This window comes from Mobula hypostoma, chromosome 16 (assembly GCF_963921235.1).
Source record: "Mobula hypostoma chromosome 16, sMobHyp1.1, whole genome shotgun sequence".
Lineage (NCBI taxonomy): Eukaryota > Metazoa > Chordata > Chondrichthyes > Myliobatiformes > Myliobatidae > Mobula > Mobula hypostoma.
This window is the reverse complement of record NC_086112.1, coordinates 41,077,318-41,101,367: the sequence shown is the minus strand read 5'-3', so window position 1 is coordinate 41,101,367 and position 24,050 is coordinate 41,077,318. Positions and strand designations below refer to the sequence as shown.

General features: G+C 40.3%; 1 protein-coding gene across 5 annotated transcripts in view; it reads left to right on the top strand.

The window, feature by feature from the left end:
* Positions 1–23,751, top strand: part of LOC134357345 (transducin-like enhancer protein 1) — a 125,623-nt gene extending 101,872 nt beyond the window's left edge. For 3 of the 5 annotated variants that reach the window (XM_063068794.1, XM_063068791.1, XM_063068792.1), the window contains 6 exons: positions 3,574–3,821; positions 9,534–9,681; positions 16,332–16,482; positions 17,729–17,749; positions 19,926–20,002; positions 23,144–23,751. In XM_063068794.1, coding sequence (XP_062924864.1) covers positions 3,574–3,821; positions 9,534–9,681; positions 16,332–16,482; positions 17,729–17,749; positions 19,926–20,002; positions 23,144–23,251 — 753 coding nt within the window. In that variant the 3' untranslated portion in view covers positions 23,252–23,751. The remainder of the gene's footprint in view (positions 1–3,573; positions 3,822–9,533; positions 9,682–16,331; positions 16,483–17,728; positions 17,750–19,925; positions 20,003–23,143) is intronic. The other 2 variants (XM_063068793.1, XM_063068795.1) reach the window with 1 other exon arrangement.
* The last annotated feature ends 299 nt before the right edge of the window (positions 23,752–24,050 follow it).

Genomic DNA, 24,050 nt, shown 5'->3' with positions numbered 1-24,050 from the left:
AAACGTAGTCTGTCCCCCCTCCGTACATGGGTCTCTTGTAAAAATAAAATTTGTGCTTTAAGTCTCCGGAACACTTTAAAAACTTTTTTCCTTTTAATAGGATGATTAAGACCATTAGTATTCCAGGAGACAAAATTAATAATAGACTCCATAAATCCTAAAGTCAACCCATAACAAGGAGGATTGACAATAGGCGCGACCCACAGACCCGGAGAGGAAACAGAACATACAAAAGATACCGGGGAAAAGGACGTAACCAATACTTCAATAATGTATATAGCCCAAAGAGAAACAAACTAAAACGTGAAGCCCCTCCCACCGCCCCCCACCCCAGGACCCCAAGGCGAAATCTAAAGCAGACCCGCCAGAAAGAAGCAAGCGCTAAAACTACCCCCATGACTTCCGGTATACGCTCCCTAAAAAAAAGGTATAAATATGAAAAGGATCAGTTAATTGTAAAACAGTAAAAAATAAGTAAAAAAAAGTTAACTCAATTAAAATACACACAGAACAGAACAAAAGCCGGAAAGTATATATTAAAAAAAACCACAATAAACCTCAAACTCATGAATAGACACAGCAACAAAAAAAATAGGATTATTAACATAAAATGATTATAAAAAGCAAAACAGAATAAAATTTAAAAAAAACTACAAAATTTAAGGCCGCACAGGAAATACGTAAGATGACAAAAGGGAAGTAACCACCCAGAATCCCCTGGGAAAAGAAAGAAATGACGCAGTTAAAAAGAAAGTTTAGCAGCCATATTAAGAAATCGAAAGTAAACTTTTCTGCCCAAATAGGGCACAGAAAAGTTAAAACCAACCAATTCACAGCCTCCGATCAACGGAGAAAATTAAAAAAAGGCAATTAAGATGTTGAAGATGAAAGTTGATCCAGATAACTCTGGGCATCCGATGGAGAATCAAAAAAACGAAGAGCTCCATCTAACATGCGAATCCTTAGACGTGCAGGGTACAGCAGCGCTGGTCTTAAATCCATCTTATAGAATTCCGACATCACGGATCTGTAACGGACCCGTTGGTCCCAGATTGGTTTACTGAAATCTTCCACGAATCGGAACTTAAGATCCGAAAAATCAATGAAACCTTTAGATCGAGCGAATCGAAACAGTCTCTCCTTATCTTGAAAGTAATGAAAACGTAAGATAACATGCCTAGGTCTATCTGACCTAGACGAGTATGATGGGATTCTGTGAACACGATCCAGTAGCGGTGGTTGGTCAGGAAATACAGTAGGGAATGCATCTTTTAAAAGTTGAGAGAAATATTTCATAGGGTTGTTAGCTTCCACGGCTTCCCTGACGCCAATCATTCGTAAATTCTGCCGTCGCATTCTAGATTCCAAGTCAGAGTTTTTAAAAGTCAAAAAGTCAAGTTTCTTCTTCATTACATTAATTGTTTCTTCGACTTTCCCCATCTTAAGCTCACTTTGTTGCGCGGATTTTTGAAGACCAGATATAGCCGACTGATGTTCCGCAATACATGTTTGCATCTTATCAATTAAATCGGCAATTTTCTGGAACTTAGTTGAGATTTCCATATGAATCAGGTCTTTAACAAAGCCCATAATTTCTGTACGAATCATCTCCCTAACAGAGGTTGAAATTTCCCTCTGAATTAACTCCGATATAGCTTCCAAAGTCACCGGTGATTCAGTCGGAGGGAGATCCGTAGCTTTCGGTTTAACCGGAGGTTTACCATCCTTGCCGTCTTTCCCGTTCTTAGACATAGCAGATCTAAGTTCCATCCAATTGTCAGAGAATTCAGTTTAATTCAAAGTATTGTAAAAATTGATGCCTTAATAGTTAATTAAAGTATAGCTGACCATAGAGAGAAAAAACTCAGAGGTAATGGAGCGAGTCAAGAACGCGACTTCACTCCATGAGCGCTACCGGAAGTCTCCAAAGCTGAACATTTGTGAAAAGTTTTGTTGTACATACTTAAAAATTTACTGACCTGAAATAAATGAAAAGTCTAATTTACAACTAATTGATAAAAAAATATATGTTTAAAGTCATTGAGATTGAGAAATTTGTAGGTGGTTCATGCACCTTAAGAACTCATGAAGATCTGGATGAGGTGGCTCTGGACCAGGATCTTAATATTGATTCCGAGGTCTTCTGCTGGTGCAGTCTTCCGGAAAATTGTACACTGAATAATCAGTGAAGTAGCAGGCAATCCTTTAGATCAATAGTTCCACTCATGGCTGCAGAATGTTTTATTTCGATGTTCATCGTGAGCCATTATTTCACTGTTGCTGCTTTACTACAGAATATAAGACATTCAAACGTTTCTCTATTTCTAATTTTGAGATCTTGTATGATTGCAAATAATGGAATAGAAAATTAATTGTATGTTTATTTAAATTCAACACATCTTTGACTATAAGGTCTGTGTGTGTGTGTGAGCGAGAGAGAGAGAGCATGTTGGGAGGTCAGTGAAAGAAATGTTTACAAGTTTTAAAGCAAATAGTGTGTGTGTTTTTTTATGTTAATATGGCAGATGACAATCAACACATCTGAAATTTTAAATATAACTTTAGGATTATGGAGGAGGATTCAGTTCAATATATTCTACAGTTGACAGATAAATTTTAAGGTCTTCTCTATTACAGAATTGCGTCATATTACTGATACAAATGTGATAGAATGCGAGAAGCCTCAGACTGTAATGGCACTTCCAAAACACTATTTGTTTGGTTCTTTATTAACCATCATTGGCACCATTTGTACAGATGAGGAATTTATCACCCACCCCGCAAAACACACATATATATATATATATATATATACACACACACAGACATATGTGCGTGTACATATGCATAAACACTTTAACTCTTCCCCTGAGAGAAAGGAAACCAAGCAAAATTTTAAACCTGATTTATTGTTACCAGTTAAATATGGAGAGCTGGGTTGGTATTACTTTTTTTATGGATCTATTAGAACCAAGGAAAACTTGTGGGTAAATCATTGGATAAAGAAGACATGGTTTAAGGCACAGTAGAACTCTATATTTAACTGTAGCTGTCTCATGGTCAACTTGTGGAGACGGTGCAAATCCATATTAATCTTACATAAGCACTGAAGTACCACTCTTGCTCAAACCACAAGTATGGCTGCAGTGCAAAATATACTGATACATATGGGACCAGTGTCTGAGTTTTTTTTTGGTATATCCTGAATCAAACCCATCAAATGATGGACAGACATCACCATTGAGCCTGTTTGGAATATGTCCACGTTAGAAAATCCCTGTCTGTGCCATTAATCTTGAGACATTTGCAGATTTTGTATGTTGTTTTTAGCCAAATCAAAAGCAGAATCAGATTTTATATCACTGGCATATGTTGTGAAATTTGTTGTTTTGCGGCAGCAGTACGTTGATATATATATATATATACATAAAAAGTTTTACATACATAAAAACTTTAAACTACAATAAGAAATATACATATAAGTAAACTAAATTAAATAAGTAGTGCAAAAATATAAATAGCATGAAAATAATAACAATTCTAGAAAATGGCATCTTGTATTTCCTCCACCAGAATCGAGACAATTACATCCGATCGTGCAAGTTGCTTCCAGATGGATGTACCTTGATTGTTGGTGGTGAAGCGAGCACATTATCCATTTGGGATTTGGCAGCCCCAACTCCACGTATAAAGGCGGAGTTGACATCCTCTGCTCCTGCCTGCTATGCTTTAGCTATCAGCCCTGACTCCAAGGTCTGTTTCTCCTGCTGTAGTGATGGAAATATCGCTGTCTGGGATCTGCACAACCAGACACTCGTCAGGTAAGAGTTTAACCATGAAATTGGATTTCTGTTGATGTGCACAGACTTAAAGAGTAATTTTTCAGGATCATTCATGTATTGTTTGTAGCTGTCACTATTTTAAAATAAAACTTTAAATGACTAGCTATCAACTTGGAGGGAGCATTGGCAGTTTTATTGTGTTAGTTATGTAACTCTTTCATCTCTGAAGGCAAACAACTTAATGGTGAATGACAGCCATTTTTGTCTCTAGTAGCTACTGAAATCAGATTTTGGATCCTACTTTTGTATTATGAGAATCAAAAGTATCTGGTCCTGACTAGAAACAATAGTAATGAAGGTGACACATAAAGGACCATATGAACATATTTTAATGTGGTTGAACCTCCCATAAACAAAAATCTTTCACATTTTAATGCAATAATGCCCATTTTGTATTTAAATCCTGAAATCAGTCAACTCAATTTACCTTCATGCACGTGACGTATTTCTGCCATCAACTATGCATGTAGTGATATCATCAGTTTGGCTAAAGTTGCTTTACTAATAGAAAATGCAACAATTATGTGCAGCCCATGACATGTATTTGTAACTCCTTGTAAAATAGGGAGCAACCCTGCAGCAGGCTGGCAAGGGGAGTTGGTTTAATTGGTCCCCATTGAATCATAAATGTGTGGTTGCCCATATCAGCAGGCCTGAGTTGTTAATGGTCTGCATGTTTCCCAGATTGTTGCTGGAAGTCAGTACTTACTGCAGCTTATACCTCAGCAGTACATGCTGCGATGTCTGCAGAGTTAAGGGCACGCGACTTAATGTATCTTGGGTTCGCTCACTGCATGGCACTTGATCTGAGCCTCACATCCTGGTGAAGGGAGTGTAGCCATGCAGACTGAAGTTACATGGTCCCCTCTCTACTTGCATTTTCCTTTGTCTCTAAGGTAGCCTTTTCATTGTAATACTGGCCACCGTGGTGTAAGTTCTGTTAGAGTGAGACTTGCTTCCCACGAGATGTAGTAACCATGACCTTTACAGGTCATTCCCTTTGGGAACAGTCCAGGTCTTGTTTAAATGATAAATAGGGATGTAAAACACACAAACTATTTCAAGGTACATTTTTCCAGGGTAACACCTACAAAATGTTGGAGGAATTCTGTAGGTCAGATACCATCTATGGAGAGGAATAAGAGTCAACATTTCAGGCCGAGGCCCTTCGTCGTCGTGGCTATCCCTCGAGGTCAAGGATGATGGTCTTCATTCTGTTGATCTACTTATGGGCTCTCAAGTGGCTTATGAGTCCAATCTTGGCTTTGTAAGTTCTTCTGCATTCAGGACAGATAGTTCCAGATGGCAGATCGGGCTTTAGTTGTTGCCGCCTCTCTTTCCATTTTCTTCTCTTTTCTTCTAATTCTGCACATCTGTTGGCTTCGAAGGTTGCTATTCCTTCTCGGATGATGGCTGGCCAGAGTTTCCTGTCCTTGGCATTGGTTTCCCAATTGTTGATGTCGATGTTTCATTTCTTCATGTTGGCTTTTAAGACGTCTTTGAATCTCTTCTGTTGTCCATCTCTTTTACGTTTGCCTTCTTTAAGCTGGGAGTAGAAGATTTGTTTCGGCAGAGGTTCGTCTTTCATCCAAACAACAAGGCCGCTCCATCTTAGCTGGTTCTTGATGACGTAGGCTTCAATGCTTGTTGTTTTTGCTTCATTTAGCACACTGACGTTGGTTCTTCTATCTTCCCAGCTGATATTTAAGATGTTTCGAAGACAGCGTTGATGGAACTTTTCAAGTGCCTTCAGATGTCGTCGGTATGTTGTCCATGTTTCTGGTGCATACAGGAGTGTTGGGATTACCACGGCTTTGTACACTAACATTTTGGTGTCTGTTCTGATGTCACAATCATGAAAGACTCTTGTTCAGAGACATCCAAAAGCTGTTTCAGCGCATTTAAGATGATGTTGGATCTCGTCATTAAGGTCGACATTGGAGGAGAGGTGACTTCCAAGATACGGAAAGTGGTTCACGTTTTCCAGGGTTGTTTTGCCAAGTTGAATTGATGGTTCTATCCGATTTGTCTCAATTGGTGACGGTTGATAGATGATCTGAGTCTTCTTGGAATTGATGGTAAGTCCAAGTTTCGTGTATGCACGGTTGAAGGCAGTCAGAATCTGTTGTAGGTGGTTCTCTGAAAGAGCTGCAACACTGTTGTCATCTGCGTTTGGAACTCGATGAGGGAACTCGTGGATGTCTTCATTTTGAATTTGAGATGGGCAAGATTGAAAAGTCTGCCATCTGTTCTGTAGACAATTTCGATTCCTGGGGGTAGGTCGGCCATGATAATGTGGATGATTGTCGCAATGAAGATGGTAAACAAAGTTGGGGCAGTCACGCATCCCTGTTTTACTCCTGATCTAACTTGAAAAGGCTCACAGTTACTGTTGTTGACCATGACTGTGGCAAGCATGCCATCGTGGAGAAGTCTCAGGATTCGAATGTACTTTTCAGGGCATCCATAGGTGGATAGGACATCCCATAGGAGTATAGGAGTTCCCTTGATACCGAGTCAAAGGCTTTGGTGAGGTCAATGAATGCCATGTACAAAGGTTGAAGTTGTTCACAAAATTTTTCTTGTAGTTGTCGCATTGTGAAGATCATGTCAATTGCTCCACGTCATGGTCTAAAACCAGCTTTTGTCTCTGGAAGGATCTTCTCAGCTAAAGGCTAGAGCTGGTTGTTCATGATGGGGGTGAGGATCTTTCCTGCTGTTGCTAACAGGGAAATTCCACGATAATTTCCGCATTCAGATCGATTGCCTTTCCTTTTGTAGATGGTAACGATTGCTGAGTCTTTAAAGTCTGCTGGTACGTCTTCATTTTATCCAGATCTTGATAAGAAGTTGATGCAGTTGATAATGAAGCGGGTTACCTCCAATTTTGTAGACCTCAGCTGGTATTCTATCGAGTCCAGCAGTCTTGTTGTTTTTCTAGGTTTTGATGGCTTCCTTGACTTCTTCAAGGGTTGGTATTTTGCTTTGGGAGTCGTCAATGGGCTGTTTTGGAATGTTGTTAATCACATTCCTGTCAAATGAGACAGTTTGATTTAGAAGATCTTCAAATTGCTCCCTCCATCTAGAATTGATGTCAGCATTGCTCTTCAGGATGGTTGAACCATCTTTGCTTTTGAGAGGGGCTTGACCGTGCATGGATGGGCCAAAAGTAGCTTTAGTTGCGTTGAAAAAGCCTGGACTGTCATTGGCCTCTGCTAGTTGTTGGATTTCCTGATTTTTCTTCCTCCACCATTGGTTTTGCAGGTTTCGGGTGCTCTTCTGGACTGCAGCCTTGCATTCCTGATAGTGTTTCCTTTTGGTAGCCGATTATTGGTCATTTTGTAAGGTAATGAAAGCTTTTCTCTTTTCGACGATGAGTTGTTGAAGTAGTTTGTCGTTATCATCGAACCAATCCTGATGTTTTTTCGTCTTGAACCCAATTGTTTCTTTGCAGGATGTGATGATTGCGTTCTTCAATTGATTCCAGTATTCTTCTACAGATGGTGGGATTTGTTGAGGCAGTTGTTCTTGAAGATTTTGTTGGAACTTCTGTACATGGCTGATGGTCTTGAAGGATGTCAACATTAAATTTCTTAATAGTGTTCTGATTTTGATGTTTCCTTTTGGGCCGAATCTTCATTCTCATGGTGGATGAGATGAGTCGATGGTCTGTCCAGCACTCGTCAGCACCAGTAACAGCTCTTGTCATCAGTACATCTTGTTGGTCACAAGATCATACAATGATGTAGTCGATGAGGTGCCACTGTTTGGAGTGTGGATGCTGCCAGGAGACTTTGTGCCTGTTTTTCTGGCGAAATAGGGTGTTTGTAATCACCAGGTTGTGTTCAGCACATTTGGTGAGGAGGAGTGTTCCATTGGCGTTGACCTTGCCAACTCCTTCCTTGCTTATTATTCCAGTCCAGAGCCTATGATCTTTCCCGACTCTGGCATTGAAGTCTCCCAAGAGAATGATCTTGTCATTGTTGGGAACAGAGGAAAGGACGTGGTCAAGTTGGGCGTAGAAGATCATCTTTACTTCGTCTTCAGCGTCCAGAGTTGGAGCATAGGTGCCGATGATAGTAGCGTGTTGGTTCTTGACACGTTGGATTCGCAGAGTCATGAGACGTTCATTGATTCCCAGTGGTTGCTCTGTCAGTTTCTGAAGTAGGCTGTTTCGAACGGCAAAACCTACTCCATGGATCCTTGGTTGTTCAGGATCAAGCCCTTTCCAGAAAAAGGTGTATTGACCTTGCTCTTCCTTTAGTTGCCCTTCTCCAGCTCTGCGGGTCTCACTCAGAGCAACGTCAAAGTTGAATTTTTGAAGTTCCTGGGCAACAAAGGCAGTTCTCCTCTCTGCTCGGCCTGTGTTTGGGTTATCCATCAGAGTTCATAGATTCCAAGTTCCAAATTTCATAGTTTCACTTCTCGATGTTTTTCGACCGCATGATGGTGATCCTGCTGGACGCAGCTTTCCAGACAGGATGGGGTGAAGCAGACTATTTTTAGGGCACCTTTTCTAGCCCCTTCCCAGTTCAGGGTGAGCAGAGTGTATCCTAAATAGGGCTGCTCAGACGTGAATACTGCTGCCGAACAACTTTCCTGCTTCTGTCCAAAAGTTGAGCGACTGAATCAAGTATTCACCACTTTCGTGCCGGTTCTTGACCAGGAGCTTCCAGCCATCACATTGCCTGCTCCCGTCACCCTCCCCCTCCCCCTCCCCCGATTGCTGAAAGACTTGAAAACGTGGCCCACAGAGCGAAGATGCCTGTGCGTGTGTTTGTTTCACGTGTACTTGATGCTGCACTCCAAGAAGCACACGATACTTCACAAATCAACCAACTGATTCCAATGGCATGGAAACCACGACGATTGGAGCTGATGGATTTGTTGCAGCCTTCATCCGCCTTCACAGCCATTAAGTTCAATGTAACTTTGTCCGCCTGTTTCGCCATTGAGGTCTTGGTTGGATTGTCCTTTGTCAGGGACCTCACCCTCGACCTTACCGCCATGGGTGACCCTACCAGGAGCATAGCTCCAGACGGCATTGCTCTCGGGATCTCAGGACCACACAAGCTTCTCCACCGCGACCAGGTGACAAACCACAGAGAAGCCCCTTCATCAGAACTGTGGATTCCCAGCATCTGCAGAATCTCTTGTGTTTACATTTTTCCAGTGCTGTCTTTATTGATGCAGGGGATCCCCATTAGTAACAACTCTATACCTCTTTAGCACACTAAATAGACAAACATCAATTTCTGGTCCATCATATCTGAGCTGCATTCTGTGGGGCCATGTTCAAATTATGTACCTTAGAATTCACTTCAGACTTTTGAACTCATTCTTGAAAAGCCTTGAGGATGCAAAACAGGAGGACAGCAATAATCTGACTGGTTTTGTGTGTTGCTTAGCAATAATCTGTATGTCAATAACTTTGGTAAGGGTGTTGAAAGGCAACAATATGCTTGCTAAAGCTGAGCTTTGACTGATGTAATTTTACAGTTATTTTAATGGACTCGTTGCACCTGGGTAATATTTGCACATGAAGCTCATGTCCAACCATAGATAGTTCAGCCAAATTCAGTATCAGATATAGAAGGAACATATTGATGTGGAGTCCAAAACTAACAATATAATTGTATTTATTTGAGACTTATGCAGGAAACGTTTATTCTCTTCTATTTATTTAATCAGGCAATTCCAAGGTCACACAGATGGAGCCAGCTGTATTGACATTTCAAATGACGGCACCAAACTTTGGACGGGAGGTTTAGACAACACTGTAAGGTCCTGGGACCTCAGAGAAGGAAGGCAACTGCAGCAACATGACTTCACATCTCAGGTATTTTGAGATCTTAAGCTATTTTTAACGTATTTGCATGTCTTGAGATAAATTATATACAGTGTATGTATAATATATACGTGTAAGTGAAAAGTAATCTCTTGCAAGAAAGCAGTTGCAATTTTTCAGCAATTACAAAGCATAGATCACTACCTGAAAGAACCATTGCTTACATAAAGCGTGCACAGCATAAGTTAATGTTTCCAATGTTAATATTAGTTTCAATCTCATAATAAACACAAGGGCAAATAAACTGCAATCAATAAAACAGTGCATGAGTGTAAACATACAGCTAATGCTTTTCATTCTGCCATCAGTCTTTTTGTGAAAGATATGAAAATAGATGGATTTATTATGATTGTATTACTTGGACTTTCTTTTCAGGGTTTATGATTTTTCAGTTGATCAAATGCATTAGAGATAATTTGTGAATTAATAAAAAATTGTGAAGTTATGGCCAATATATTAAAGCCATTGGGCCCAGGCTGCTCATCCAGAAGAGCCGTGTGATCTGTTTGTCATGTGCCAGGGGTTATTGCACTGGGTGAAAGTCTGTGAAACCAATAAAGGTAGTATCTATATGGCTCAGTCATGACAGGACTAGTTTATGGCACCATCCTTCTGGAGTGCAGTAGATATAATGGAGCTAGACAATCAGGAGATGGAAATGTGATTGCTGATTGATATATATTGCCATTTCATTTAACGAGACTTTGTTAACTAAGACCATGACGTCATTCTGTGGCAGGTCAGTCAGTTGAAGGCCAGGATGTGTATCTAAAATATTGCACCTTTTCCCATTAAAGTGGAGGAAAACAGTTGACAAATGTGCAGAAAGGATCCTCTGAATTCCAACAGTTGTATCATTGCAAATGTGGAAACCATATATCGATCCATTTGTCTGTCATAGCTATGGGCTATGTGGATGTGCACTAGTGATCGTGAGAATATGCTGGATTGAGGAATTCAGGTCCAATCATAATCATAGCTTTGGGGAGTGAGGAGATCTTGGAAGTTACTCAGAGTGCAGGGTACATTGATCCCACCTGAGCATGCTACTCAGCAGATGGATTTGGGAAGCACCAAGGAGTTTTCACATCACTGGCAGCCCTGGGCTGCAGTTCAAAAGATACAGGAAACGGTATTTTGGTGATCACCGTGTAACTACTGGGAACAGTGTGAGACTGTGCAACCCAGAGTAAGATGCAGAGAATACAGGCAGTCCTTTCCATTGTGACAGTGTTGCTCGCAATGACATGCCACGCTACCGCAGGTAGAACTCGATGACTCCATCTGGCGAGCTGAGGCTGAAAAACTAAGCTGCTACCATAAAAAGACTGTGGTTTAGCCGATACGTACAAGCGTTGGACACTCAGTATTGGGGAGCTAAGCAGCAGAGCAACAAATGAGAATCTGATAACTCCAGATTTGGGTTTGCAAATGAAAGTAGATAAACGGTCAACCAAAGAGCACAAAGGCAGTCTTGAGAGTCATTGATTTACACCGACAGTTCCAGAGGCAGATAGTGTGTCAACAAATGGATCAGAAATTGCATCCTGATGACTGTAAAATAGCAAGAAAGGAGAAATGTTTACTGAAGAGTCAGTAGAGCCCACTGTGTGGAAGAGAGATATACCTATAGAGTAATAAATTGGGTACAGAAGTAGGCCAGGGTTGGGTGTCCAAAAGGAAATATCCCAACACTGGGACCAGTCTACTGTGTATAGGTCATGCTGAGAGTGTCGATTGACACTGGTTCAATGCCTTCCATGCTCACTTAGACCACCAGACAGAGAGTTACCATGACACACCCACATGTCTCCCACATATTTTGGACGTAAGGGCTGCCTTCAAGGGAGTGAATCCAAGGAAAGCAGCTGGTGCAGATGGAGTAACTGGCCGAGAACTGAAGACCTGTGCTGACCAACTGGCTGATGTATTCACAGATATCTTCAACCTCTCACTCTAGCAGTGTGTGGTACCCACCCGCTTCAAGCACACTTCAATCGTACCGGTGCCCAAGAAGAACGTGGTAACCTGTCTCTATGACTATCACCCAGCAGCACTTTCATCCATAATGATGAAGTGTTTTGAGAGGCTGGTGTTGAAGCATTTCAGCTCCTGTCTGAGTTTTCGACTTGGATCCGCTCCAATTCACCTACTGAAGCAACAGGTCTACAGCAGATGCCTTCTCATTGGCTCTTAATACAACACTGGAACACCTGGACAAAGTTTCATAGATCAAAATGCTCCTTATTGATTACAGTTCAGCATTTAATACCATCATCCCCTCAAAACTGATCAGTAAACTTGAAGACCTTGGCCTCAATTCCCACTTGTGCAATTGGATCCTTGGTTTCCTTACCTGTAGACTCCTGTCAGTTTGGATTGGGAAAAACATCTCCTCCACAATCTTTATCAGCACAGGAGCACCACAGGGACATGTGCTTAGCCCCCTGCTCTACTCACTTTACACCTATGACTGTGTAGTTAAGTACAGCTCCAACACCATATACAAGTTTGCTGATGACACCACTGTTGTGGGCTTTATCAAAGGTGGTGATGAATCAGCATACAGGAGGGAAATTGTAATGACAGCAGCCTCTCACTCAATGTCAATAAGACCAAGAAACTGTTTGTAGACCTCAGGAAAGGGGAACCAAAGAGGTCCATGAGCCAGTAATCATCAGAGGATCGGAGGTGGAGAGAGCCAGTAACTTTAACTTTCTGGGTGTTATTATCTCAGAGGACCTGTCCTGGACCAATCACATAAATGTAATTGCAAAGAAACCACAACAGCACCTCTACTTCCTCAGGAGTCTGCGGGGATTTGGCATGTTATCAGAAACCTTGGCAAACTTCTTTAGATGTGTGGTGGAAAGTGGGCTGGCTGGCTGCATTATGGCCTGGTATGGGAACACCAATGCCGTTGAGTGGAAAATCCTACAAAAGGTAGTAGATCACGGCCCAGTACATCGTGGGTAAAACCATCCCAACCATTGAGCACATCTATATGAAACATTGCCATAGAAAAACAGAATCCATCACCAAAGATCCTCATCACCCAGGCAATGCTCTTTTCTTGCTGCTGCCATCAGGTAGAAGGTACAAATGCCTCAGGACGAGCATCATTAGGTTCAAGAACAATTACTACCCCTCAACCATCAGGCTCTTGTTTTTTAAAAGAAAAGGGATAACTACAATTATTCTACTTCTGGTGTTCCCACATCCAATGGTCTGACTTTAAGGGCTCTTCATCTTGTTATTTCATGCTCGTTATTTATTGCTACTTATTTATGTCTGAACTTGCATAGTATGTTGTCCATTGATCCTGTTTACAGTTACTGTTCTATAGATTTGCTAAGTATGCCTGCAAGAAAAAGAATCTCAGGATTGTACGTGGTGACATGTATGTACTCCAATAATAAATTTTATCTTCAACTTTGAAAATTTCAAAATAATGCAACTATTCATTAAGCTAAATTTGAATAGTGTGCGAACTAGTATATCGAAGTTTTAGGAAAACCGTTGTCACTATGGAAACCCACATGCAAGCTGGGAAGAAACAGGTTCATCTCAAGAAGCTGCAGTGAAGTGAGAATGATTAGACTGAAAGCTACTGATCTTCCTCTGACTGAACCAGCGTTAACTTTGAAAACTATATTGGATCTGATTCAAACGGAAATTTCAACTACTATAACGGATCTGATTCGTGTGGAAATTTCATCTAAACTGGAGAAAATTCTTGATGTAATCGATAAAATGCAAACATCTATCACGGAACATCAGTCTGCTATATCTAATCTTCAAAAATCCACGCAACAAAATGAACTCAAGATGGGGAAAATTGAAGAGACAATTACTGGAATGAAGAAAAAACTTGACTTTCTGACTTTTAAAAACTCGGACTTGGAATACAGAATGTGACGACAGAATATTCGAATTATTGGTATTTGTGAAGCTGCTGAATCTGATGTCCCCCTTCCTTTCCAGTCCTAAAGACGGACATCCCACCCTGCAAAAACTCATTTCAGAGAGGTAGCACCATCAATTTGCGGGAGACTTCCGGGAGAGGTGGGATGTCTGTAATAGAGTAGCTCCTTAGCAGCTAGCCAGCTAGTTTAAATAACGTTAGCTATGCTAATGAACAAATGACACCTGTTAAACTCACCTCAACATGTCTTTTACAGTCTAAACCCACCATGGGCAATAGAAAAATCACTGTTGCAAACAGTGCAGCGAGGAACACTGTCATTATTTTGACCTCAATTAGGCAGGGGTACACTTTAGTGTAGTCTGGGGTGACGTACGTTTTATATTTTCCTTTTTTTTTGCAACACTCTGCCATGGCGCGCTCTCGCTCTCTCGTGCTCTCGCTTGCTTGCTCTCGTGCTCTCTCTTGCTTGCTTTGCTCACGCGCTCTCTCTCGCTCTCTCGCTTACTGTCGCGCTCTCTCTCTTGCTCTCTCGCTTGCTTTGCTCTCGCACTCTCTCTCACACTCTCGCTTGCTTGCTCTTGTGCTCTCTCGCTCTCTCGCTTGTTTTGCTCACGCACTCTCTCTCACACTCTCGCTTGCTTGCTCTTGTGCTCTCTCGCTCTCTCACTTACTGTCGCGCTCTCTCTCTTGCTCTCTCGCTTGCTTTGCTCTCGCACTCTCTCTCACACTCTCGCTTGCTTGCTCTTGTGCTCTCTCGCTCTCTCGCTTGCTTTGCTCACGCGCTCTCTCTCTCGCTTGCTCTCGCGCTCTCTCACTCTCTCACTTGCTTTGCTCTCGCTCACTCGCTCTCAAAAAAAATTGATTTCCGTGATATTGTATATAATTTGCGGGCATCAGGGAGCCACTATTCATATGCGGGAGACTCCCGGGACTTCCGGGAGAGGTGGGATGTCTGTAAAGAAGGACTAAAAAGGACTTGCTCTCCAGTCCTAAACTGTCTAAGCATCCATAAACTGTTTATTCATTTCCATGGATGCTGCCTGACCTGCTGAGTTCCTCCAGCGTTTTGTGTGTGTTGCTATTGAAGAAAAGGATGCAAGGCTAGATGAGCATGAGGCCCACTTGCAGAAATGATCCACTGAAATCACTGTTGCCTGGAGTGGATACTTCAGAGATGTCAAGTGCAGCTTGTAATTAAAATTTAGTGAATGAAAAGAACAAGAGATTGAGCAACTTCAAAATAGCTTGAATTTGCAACTGTATTTTGATGTAAATATTTAACATATTACATGTGTTTATAAATTTTCACAGTTCCCATAAGACCATAAGATAGAAAAGCAGAATTAGGCCATTTGGCCCATCAGATCTCTCTGCATTTGATCATGGCTGATTTATTATTCCTCTCAACTTCATTCTCCTGCCTTTTCCCTGTAACTATTAATGCTCTTACTAATCAGGAAACTGCCAACCTCTACTTTAAACATAAACAATTACTTGGCATAAAGAGCCATCTGTGGCAATGAATTCCACAGATTTGCCTACCCCTGGCTGAATAAACTCCTCCTAATCTCTGTCCTAAGGGACATCCTTTTATTATGAGGCCGTGTCCTGTGGTCCTAAACTTTCCCGCTACTGAGGACATCTACTCTGACTAGGCCTTTAGATATTCAATATGCTTCAGTGAGATTCCCTATAATTGTATTCTAAACTCCAGCAAGTACAGGCCCAGAGCCATCGAACACTCTTCATACGTTAATCTTTTTCATTCCCAGAATCATTCTTGTAAACCTACTTTGCACCCTGTCCAATTGCAGCATATCCTATCTTAGATATGCGACCCAAGCTGGCTCACAATACTCCAAATGTGGTCTGACCAATTGCTTCTAAACCCTCAGCATTACACTCTTGCTTTTATGTTCTGGTCTTCTGGAAATGAATGCAAACCCATTTGCCTTTCTTACTATCTACAAGTTCACTTTTAGGAAATCCTGCAGCAGGACACCCAAGTCCCTTTGTAATTCCGAATTTTGAATTTACTCCCCATTTACAAAATAGTCTATGCTTTTATTCCTTCTGCCAAAGCGCATAACCATACTCTTCCCCGCACTGTATTCCATCTGCAGCTTCTTTGCCTATTCTCCTAATCTGTCCAAGTCGTTCTGCAAACTCAATGCTTCCTCAGCTACCTTACCTCTCCATCTAGCTTTGTACCATCTACAAACTTGGGCACAAAACCATCAATTCCATCATCCGGATCTTGAACGTGTACTGTGAAAAGTAACGGACCCAACACTGACTCCTGTGGATACCACTAATCACTGGCAGCCAACCAGAAAAGGTCCTCTTTATCTCACTCTTTGCCTTCTGCCAGTCAGTCCATGATAGTATTTTTCCTGAAATATCATGACTCTTATTTTGTTTACTAACAATAATAAAATACTTCTTATTGCAGAACAAACATTACAGTCCACATTACAGCTGGCAAATTATTGCAGTGGCCCATCTAGAGGTGGCAGTGTTTCTACTAAATCTAATTTATGCAGATTATAATTTCATTTTGCATGTGGGAGGTTGAACCGAAACTATTGAAGATTGTTGTATATACAACTTTGATATTATAACCACTAATGTATATGTATCTCTATTTTTGTGATATTGTTTCATAGTATTCCGAAGCATAATCCCAATTTCATTTCCATTTCTTTTCCTAAAGATATTTTCTCTTGGTTACTGTCCTACCGGTGAATGGTTAGCTGTGGGGATGGAGAGCAGCAATGTAGAAGTGCTTCATGTAACAAAACCAGATAAATATCAATTGCACCTCCATGAAAGCTGTGTGCTCTCCCTTAAATTTGCTTACTGTGGTAAGTCATCAGCAACAATTAAATTATCCCGTTTATGGTTTGATGTCTCTAATATTGCCAGTTTTTATTCATCTGTCAGTAGGCCTCAATTCCATGACGCAGGGCAATGCTTTTCCTACATTAAATTGAATCTGTCAGAAAGCTAGCTGCTAAACATGGTCAGTGGCTTACTGCACACAAGCTGCGCATCTGAAAATATGTTCTCTGTTCTCTATATGTGACACACATATGCAGATTCCTGCTGGTTGAAACAATGACTTTGTCTGGTGTGCAATGCTGAAACATAACCACCTTAACCAGGTTCCACCACATCCTCCCTCTCCTTCCTATCAAACCCAGCACCAGATCTCTCATGTCCCATCAATGATTCCTGGGTCCGTGGTGGTCGAGGAGCCAGAGGAAAGACCTTCATAGACATGTTAAAGGCATGTTTTACCAAACTGCATATCTTGGTCTTTTTGTGTAAAGGAATTAAATTCTTTGAGCAAATTATTTCTTCCAATTGAAAGCTTCTGTCACATATTGTATGGGGGTAGCACATTTTCTCTGTGACCTTAAAGATTTCTGATTTAATCCTCGACTGGTCTCTTTAATTGAACTCCAATCACGTTGACATTGGAAATGATCTCTATTTTTTGGGATCAGGAAGAAGTCTGACTTTTTTCATTGTTCTTATTTAAAAATGTCGATTTCAATATGCAGCTTAATGGGTTAGTGACAGAAGCTGGTACTGAGCTGTGACTGCACCCCCGCCCCCCCCCCCCACACACACACACACAACCAAACATCATCTTATTATGAAAAAAACTAAATTTTAGGAAAGGAAAGAAATTTATTGGGGAAAGAGTGGGAAGTGTTGAAATTCAAAATGAAAGTGGCCTTGATAATTCTGGATCTGACCAAATGCTGATTTTAAGCTGTAAGCTCTGCTAAGAGTTTTGACCAGCAAGAAGCACGCATGCTTACTGGTTTGATGTGCATAACCAAGTCCTAAAAGCCTGACAGTTTTTCTTGTTATGTAATGAGATACTCACTTATGCATTGCTCTAATCATATGAAAGAAATATTGTAATTTATAGTTCCTAATTAAGTGAATGGATGTAAAGTTCAGTGAACAAAAACTGCTTTTTGTCTCATTTTGAGAGTAGTACATACGCAGATTAGTACAAATTGATAATTGTTTTAAGGTACCTTTATATTACTGTTGTCCTGCAGCTGACAAATCTTTGTATTACGTTAATAATAGGAAATGTACATGGAGTATCAGGTAAGACTGGTGCTTATGTTGACTCCCTGTAGGTTCACGGTGTTCCAGTGAATAGTGTGATCAGGGTGGAACCACCTCCCCCCACCCCACCACCCCACCGCCCCTGACCAATACTCCAACCATGCAGATTAGTAGCAAGAGTTCCCCACTCGGCGCATCAATCCATCTCCACCACTTCCAGTAAAACTGCGACATACCAGCATCCAACTGCTTGGAAATGCTGTAGGTCTGGCAGTGGGCTCACCCAGAGGTTTTGCGTGTGAGTTTGGCTACAGAGTGCACACTGTATGTGCAGTCCAAACTCCAGCTGTGCAGCTGAAACCAGGTTCCAAATTGGGAGTATGGGTGGATTTCTGGCTGGACCCAGCATCTGGAGTGCACATTTCCTATTTTTTTTTTGTTAAATACACCAAGGGTAGTCGAGAAAATCTGCTACTCTGAAACCACCAGAATCTCTTGGGTATCAGATCATCAGAGCTACGCTGATCTGATTGGACTGATGATGCCACCTCTTTCTGACAGGCCTGATGTTAGAGAGTAAAACTCCAGAGATTTTAAGGGGAATTCTCAACTTGGAAATTAAATGGATAAGGGAAAGTTCAGTTATTTACTTCTTAAAAAGTTATTTTTATTTTAATAATTTTGTTTTTTTTTGATTTACTAATTATTTAAAGCAATCCTAATAGTTAAATATTTCAGACTGCCAAACCTTTAAAAATGTGTTTCAAAGCCTTGATAGGTTTGACAAAAGGTGTGGCTCACCTATACTAACACCCCTGCTTCCTTCCCACTACCGCCCCCATCCCGTCACCCTTCCCCTCTCGTCAAGGCATTCCAAGGACAGGTCTTTCTACCCATGGGTGAATTCCCACAATGCATTGCTGAGCTTGACTAGGTGTCCCCTGGGTGATTGGAATGGAGTTAGACCTACTTCACCCCAGCCTGCTCCACATTTTGCACAGGGTAAAACACGAGTTTTGAGCTGTGAATCTGGGTGGGGTTGGATGGAATCTCTCTCAGTTTGACCTATGAATGAAGGCAACCTTATTTTCTTAAGTTTAGAGTATTATTGTGTATATACATTGGATTCCACTTAATTGGGCCATTGGTTAATCAGGGCAGCCACTTATTTGGGACAACTCTTAAAGAACAAAAACAAATTGAGAAAACTGCCGGGATTCCTTTCTTTTATTTGGGACATTATGCCACTTAATTGGGACAGGAGACTGCTGCCAAGCAGCTTCTAAACAGCATCAGCCGTGTGCATTTGTGTTCCCGTTAGACGTTACATCATGCTTGGAGCGAGCAGTTTTTAAATAGCATCAGTGCATGTGTTTCTGTTTAAAAAGTAGTAATTTTTGTTACTGATAATTGGTGAGAAATAAGCAGTAAGACAACTCAGAACTGTTTTGCTCACTGTGGTTTAAGGCATTGAAGCATGGAGGTGGCAGGGATGGCAGGGAGTGATAATGAAATAAGATCTCTACTTCAACAAATTAGGAACTATGAAGCATTTGAACGTAATGACAGTCATCTTGAATGTTACAATGAAAACGAAGATTTGGAGGATGCAATCATCAACAGCATTGTATGAAGGCAGTCTATTATCTGCACAAGGTGTCTGTGCTAATTTTGTTCATTTATAGTCAATCAAAAGAACTCGGTAGCGTACATTGGATGAATTTCTCCACCGATGACAATTAGTGCTATAGTACTGTAGTATAATTGGTAGTGTTCTAATTTGTTCCTATTTCATTTTAATACACAGTTTGTTACTTTATTAAACAATAGTTTGTCTTCTTTATACCTTTTTAAACTATTCCCATGAAATTTAGGTTAATTGGAGGAGCTGCTTAATCTGACCAAAATGTACTGGTTCCAATGTGTCCCAATTAACTGGAAACCATTGTATTTTACTTTCAGGAAGAACTTTTAGAAATTCTGATCATGAGCATTTAATGATTGAAATAAACAGGGCAAGCAATTCAATATGAACTCATTGACAAGTTGAGATCATTTGTATAAAATATGGAATGCAACTATTTAAAACTCGTGATTTGATTGAAGAGGAAGTGTTGGAAGAAGGATGAAACCATGGGTGACAGATTAATGTTTAACATTTGAATTAGGCTAGATATTACATTGTAAATTTAATGATTTTATTATATTTCTACAGGTAAATGGTTTGTAAGCACTGGAAAAGATAATCTTCTTAATGCATGGAGAACACCTTATGGAGCAAGCATATTCCAGGTATTCTGAGAAAAAATTTATGTTCAAAATTGCTGAACAATGATGTTAAAGAAAATTCAGTAGAATCAGAAAAATGTGGACTTACGATAAGTTTGTACCATTATGAGTGTGATCATTTGTGTGAATTCAAAGTCTCATCAGGTTCAGGGCTATTCTTTAGGATAGGCAACGGGCACAGATCAAAGTACAAGGATATCCTTTTAGAACAGAGATGAGGAGGAGTTTCTTTAGCCAAAATCTGTGAAATTCATTGCTACAGACAGCTGTGGAGGCCAAGTCATTGGGTATATAGTATTTAAACCGGTGGTTGATAGGTTCTTGATTAGAAAGGCCATCAAAGGTTATAGGGAGAAGGCAGTAGAATGTCGTGATGGAATGGCAGAGCAAATTCGATGGGCTGAGTAGTCTATTTCTGCTCCTGTGTCTTGTGGTGTTATTCTATTGCAACATTGGTAATATTTTCTCTTTAAAAAAAAAAGCCTTTCAGAAGAACTTAAGGGATTGAACTGGATGTATGTCGGAGAGGATTGTGCTGATCATTAGAAATATATTTATGTAGTGTTCTGAAGAATGGTTTTGGCCTGAAGCATCGGCTGTTAATTCGTTTCCATAGATGCTGCCTGACTTGCTGAGTTCATCCAGAATTTTGTGTATTTTGCTTTGGATTTCAGCATCTGCAGAATTTCTTGTGCTTATGTAGTAAGTTGTTCTGATCAGGAATCTGAGAAGATGGTGGAAGCTAAGTCATTTCTTCACTTTCCAAGGAAATCTACTTAAGAGGAATTGTATGGTCATGGGAAAGAAGGGAACAGATAGATAGCTCTTGAAGAAAATGTATATTTTGAATGGCTGAAATATTGTGTTCTGATTCTTAGGAACAGAAAATAGAACCAATTGCTTTTGAAATTTCAATGGCACTGTTTCAAGATTTATTGAAATTAGATGTACAGAGCACATAGAGACTAGTGCCTTAGTGTCGATCGAAGAGGCAGCAATACCTTCTGAGTATTTACTCATATTGTCATGCATGTTCAGCTGGTTGCTCTGGAATTAAGAAAGGTGAATCAAGAGAATAAGTAGGGAAAGCATAGATTTAGCAAAATCTACAGTTCATGCAATGAGAAAGGTCCTGTAAACTTTGAACAACACATTATAGAAGCTGAAACCCAAATGAATCATAAAAACAGTCAAGAAGCGTGACAGGAAGTTCATCTTGTCGGTGCTACCTAAAAGAGGGCTTACCTGCAACTTCCCAACTTCCAGCAGCAGATCTGTAGACCTCTAGGTCGTAAGTCTCTTCCTCTTACACCCTTTCAGATAGCAAATTCCCATAATACACTCTGGGCCCAGACAGTTTAATTCACTCTTATTCTTCTTTCAAATACTTTATGCCTCTTAGATTGTTTACCCTTCTGATAAGAGAAATAATTCTTTCCCATTTACTCCTATCTTGACAGCTTAATGGTGTACAACCTGAATAATTCAAGAGCCTTCGTTCCAAAGAAAAGAACCCCACATTATTCAATTATCCAGAAAGAGACATACGACACTACTGCAGATGCTGAAATCTGAAGGAAAAAAATACACAAACTGCCAGAGGAACTCAGCAGGTCAAACAGCATCTGAGGAAGTAAATGAATTGTAGACGTTTTAGTTTGAGACCCTGCATCGTGAAACAGTCTCAACCTGAATTGTCAATAATTCTTTCCTCTCCATAGCTGCTGGAAATCATGAGCAGCACACACAAAATACTGGAGGAACTCAGCGGATCAGGCAACATCTATGGAGAGGAATGAAAAAATGATGTTTCACCCAAGGCACAAGGGCCTGCTAAGTTCCTCCAGCAGTTTGGGGAGTGTTCCCCCAGCCGTCTGGGAAGTGTTCCCCCAGCCGTTTGTGTTTTTTTTTCCTGGCTTTTTCAATGTTTCCTCATCACTATAGTTTTCTAATCTGGTGACTCTGATTGAACCTCTGTAGTGTAATCCTGTCTTCCCTGTAATGTGATGACATGAACTGTACTTGGTACTAAGGCAGTGGTCCAACTATCATTCTATGCAATTCTATATTATCTCTGTACTCTTATTTTCCCCCTATTTAAAAATTCTATTGGACTATTCTGCTACCTTTAAGACATAATCCAAAATCACTTGATTCTTCCACACCTTTTAACATCCTGTGTTTTTGTATTCCCATGTCTCCTGATTTCTCCACTGCAGCATTATCTTATACTCCTCTACATGACCAGAGTAAAGCGTTCCTCCTTACTGTCAACAACACAGCCAACCTTCATAAGATTTGCATGCACGCTTTTTTATTAATGCACCCTACATTTCAGTGTGAATCATTAACACGTACTGCAAATTACAAAGGACTGACACAAAACCCAGTGGAAGCAGCTATCCAATTGCAATAAATAATTGTCAACCACTACATTTTACCTCCTGTATCTTGTGAGACTTGTCAGTAGCTGTGCTTAAATTCAAATAGACTCTTAAGTGCACTGCTCTCATTGGCTGTTTGGTACTTCCTCAAAGAATATAATTAAGTTGGTCAGACAGGTCCCGTTAACAAATCTGCGCTAAATGTCCTTGATTAAGCTGCCTTTCTCTACACTCCTTTAGACCTCCAATAATTTGGCCCCATTGAAGTTAAACTACGTTGTTTTTAAACCAATTTACTTCTTACTCCTTTTTACCTCTGGCACCACTACTGTAGCCAGGGAGTCATGAAAAATGATAGTCATAGCCTTAGCAATTTCCTCCCTTGTTTCTTTTTATTCCCTAGGACATACTTCATGAAGTCCAGAGAAGTTATCCACATACATAACTTTTTAATGCCTCCTCTCTTCCAATGTTTATCTCTTCCAATATTTCACACTCATTCATCTTAACCGCAACATTGGCATTGGTCTGCACTTCTGTGGGGGCAGTCCTAGTGAACCTTACCCATATCTGCACTCTTGCATACACAATTCCATTTCGGTCCCTGATAAGCTATTTTTCCCTTTTGCTATCTCTTTTGCAATTATAAAATAACCTTGGTAAGTATTAAAGAGAGTCCAGTACTTTTTCATGTCCTCTTCTTGGCTTCCTATCATTGTGAAATCAGTCTCATTGTCTCTCTCTCTCTTTCTTTCTACAGTCTAAGGAATCCTCATCAGTGCTGAGCTGCGATATTTCAGTGGACGATAAATATATAGTCACCGGCTCTGGAGATAAGAAAGCGTCAGTCTATGAAGTTATTTACTAAAATCTATTTCTGAGACAGTGTGTTCAGAACTGGTTTTCTTAATATATTAAAAAAAAACAGATGGTATCTTCCTGATCCTTCTGGCCATCAGGTCTTTAAGGTGAATCTTAACATTGATACTTGAGGACTGATGATCACTACACCAATGATCGAGGGATTAAAGTAAAGCATTATTGAACTGAGCGCAAATTAACTGTTTTGGTAGTACCAAGAAAATTCCAGGACACTTTGTGAAACCCTGGATTATTAGAAGAGCATTTGAATCCTCTCTGACCTCACATTGTATTTTTGTTATTGCCTGAATTGCTGCATTTGTGGAGTTGCCTAACCAGATGTTCACTTGTTCTTTGAAAAACATTCTGTCCTTTTGTAGTGCAATGGTGTTCCAGGTAAACCTGGTTCCTGCTTTTGCATCTTGTGAAATGTATTTTGTATCTTGTTGGAGCTCAAACGTTTGTACAAATTGTAAATATTTCGTTTAATACAGTAAAGACAGTATTGAAACAAATCGGGACTTTAACCACTTTCTTTCAACCAGCGGTTATAATTAGTGTTACCTTTGTGTTAAATTAGTGAGTGTCCTTGTTCAATTAAGTATTTGAACTGGAGAGATGAGAAATGAAATTTGTCTCTAAATAGGCAGAGGGAAAAATAAGTCCATTTGATGACATTACATTTCCAAGAGTTATTATAATTTCTATATCCCTAAGTGTGAGCAACTTTTGCAGTAATTTTTGTTTTAGGATTTTTGTCCACCCATTAGAGTTCAGTGTTACTTCACATGTCAGTGATATAAAAT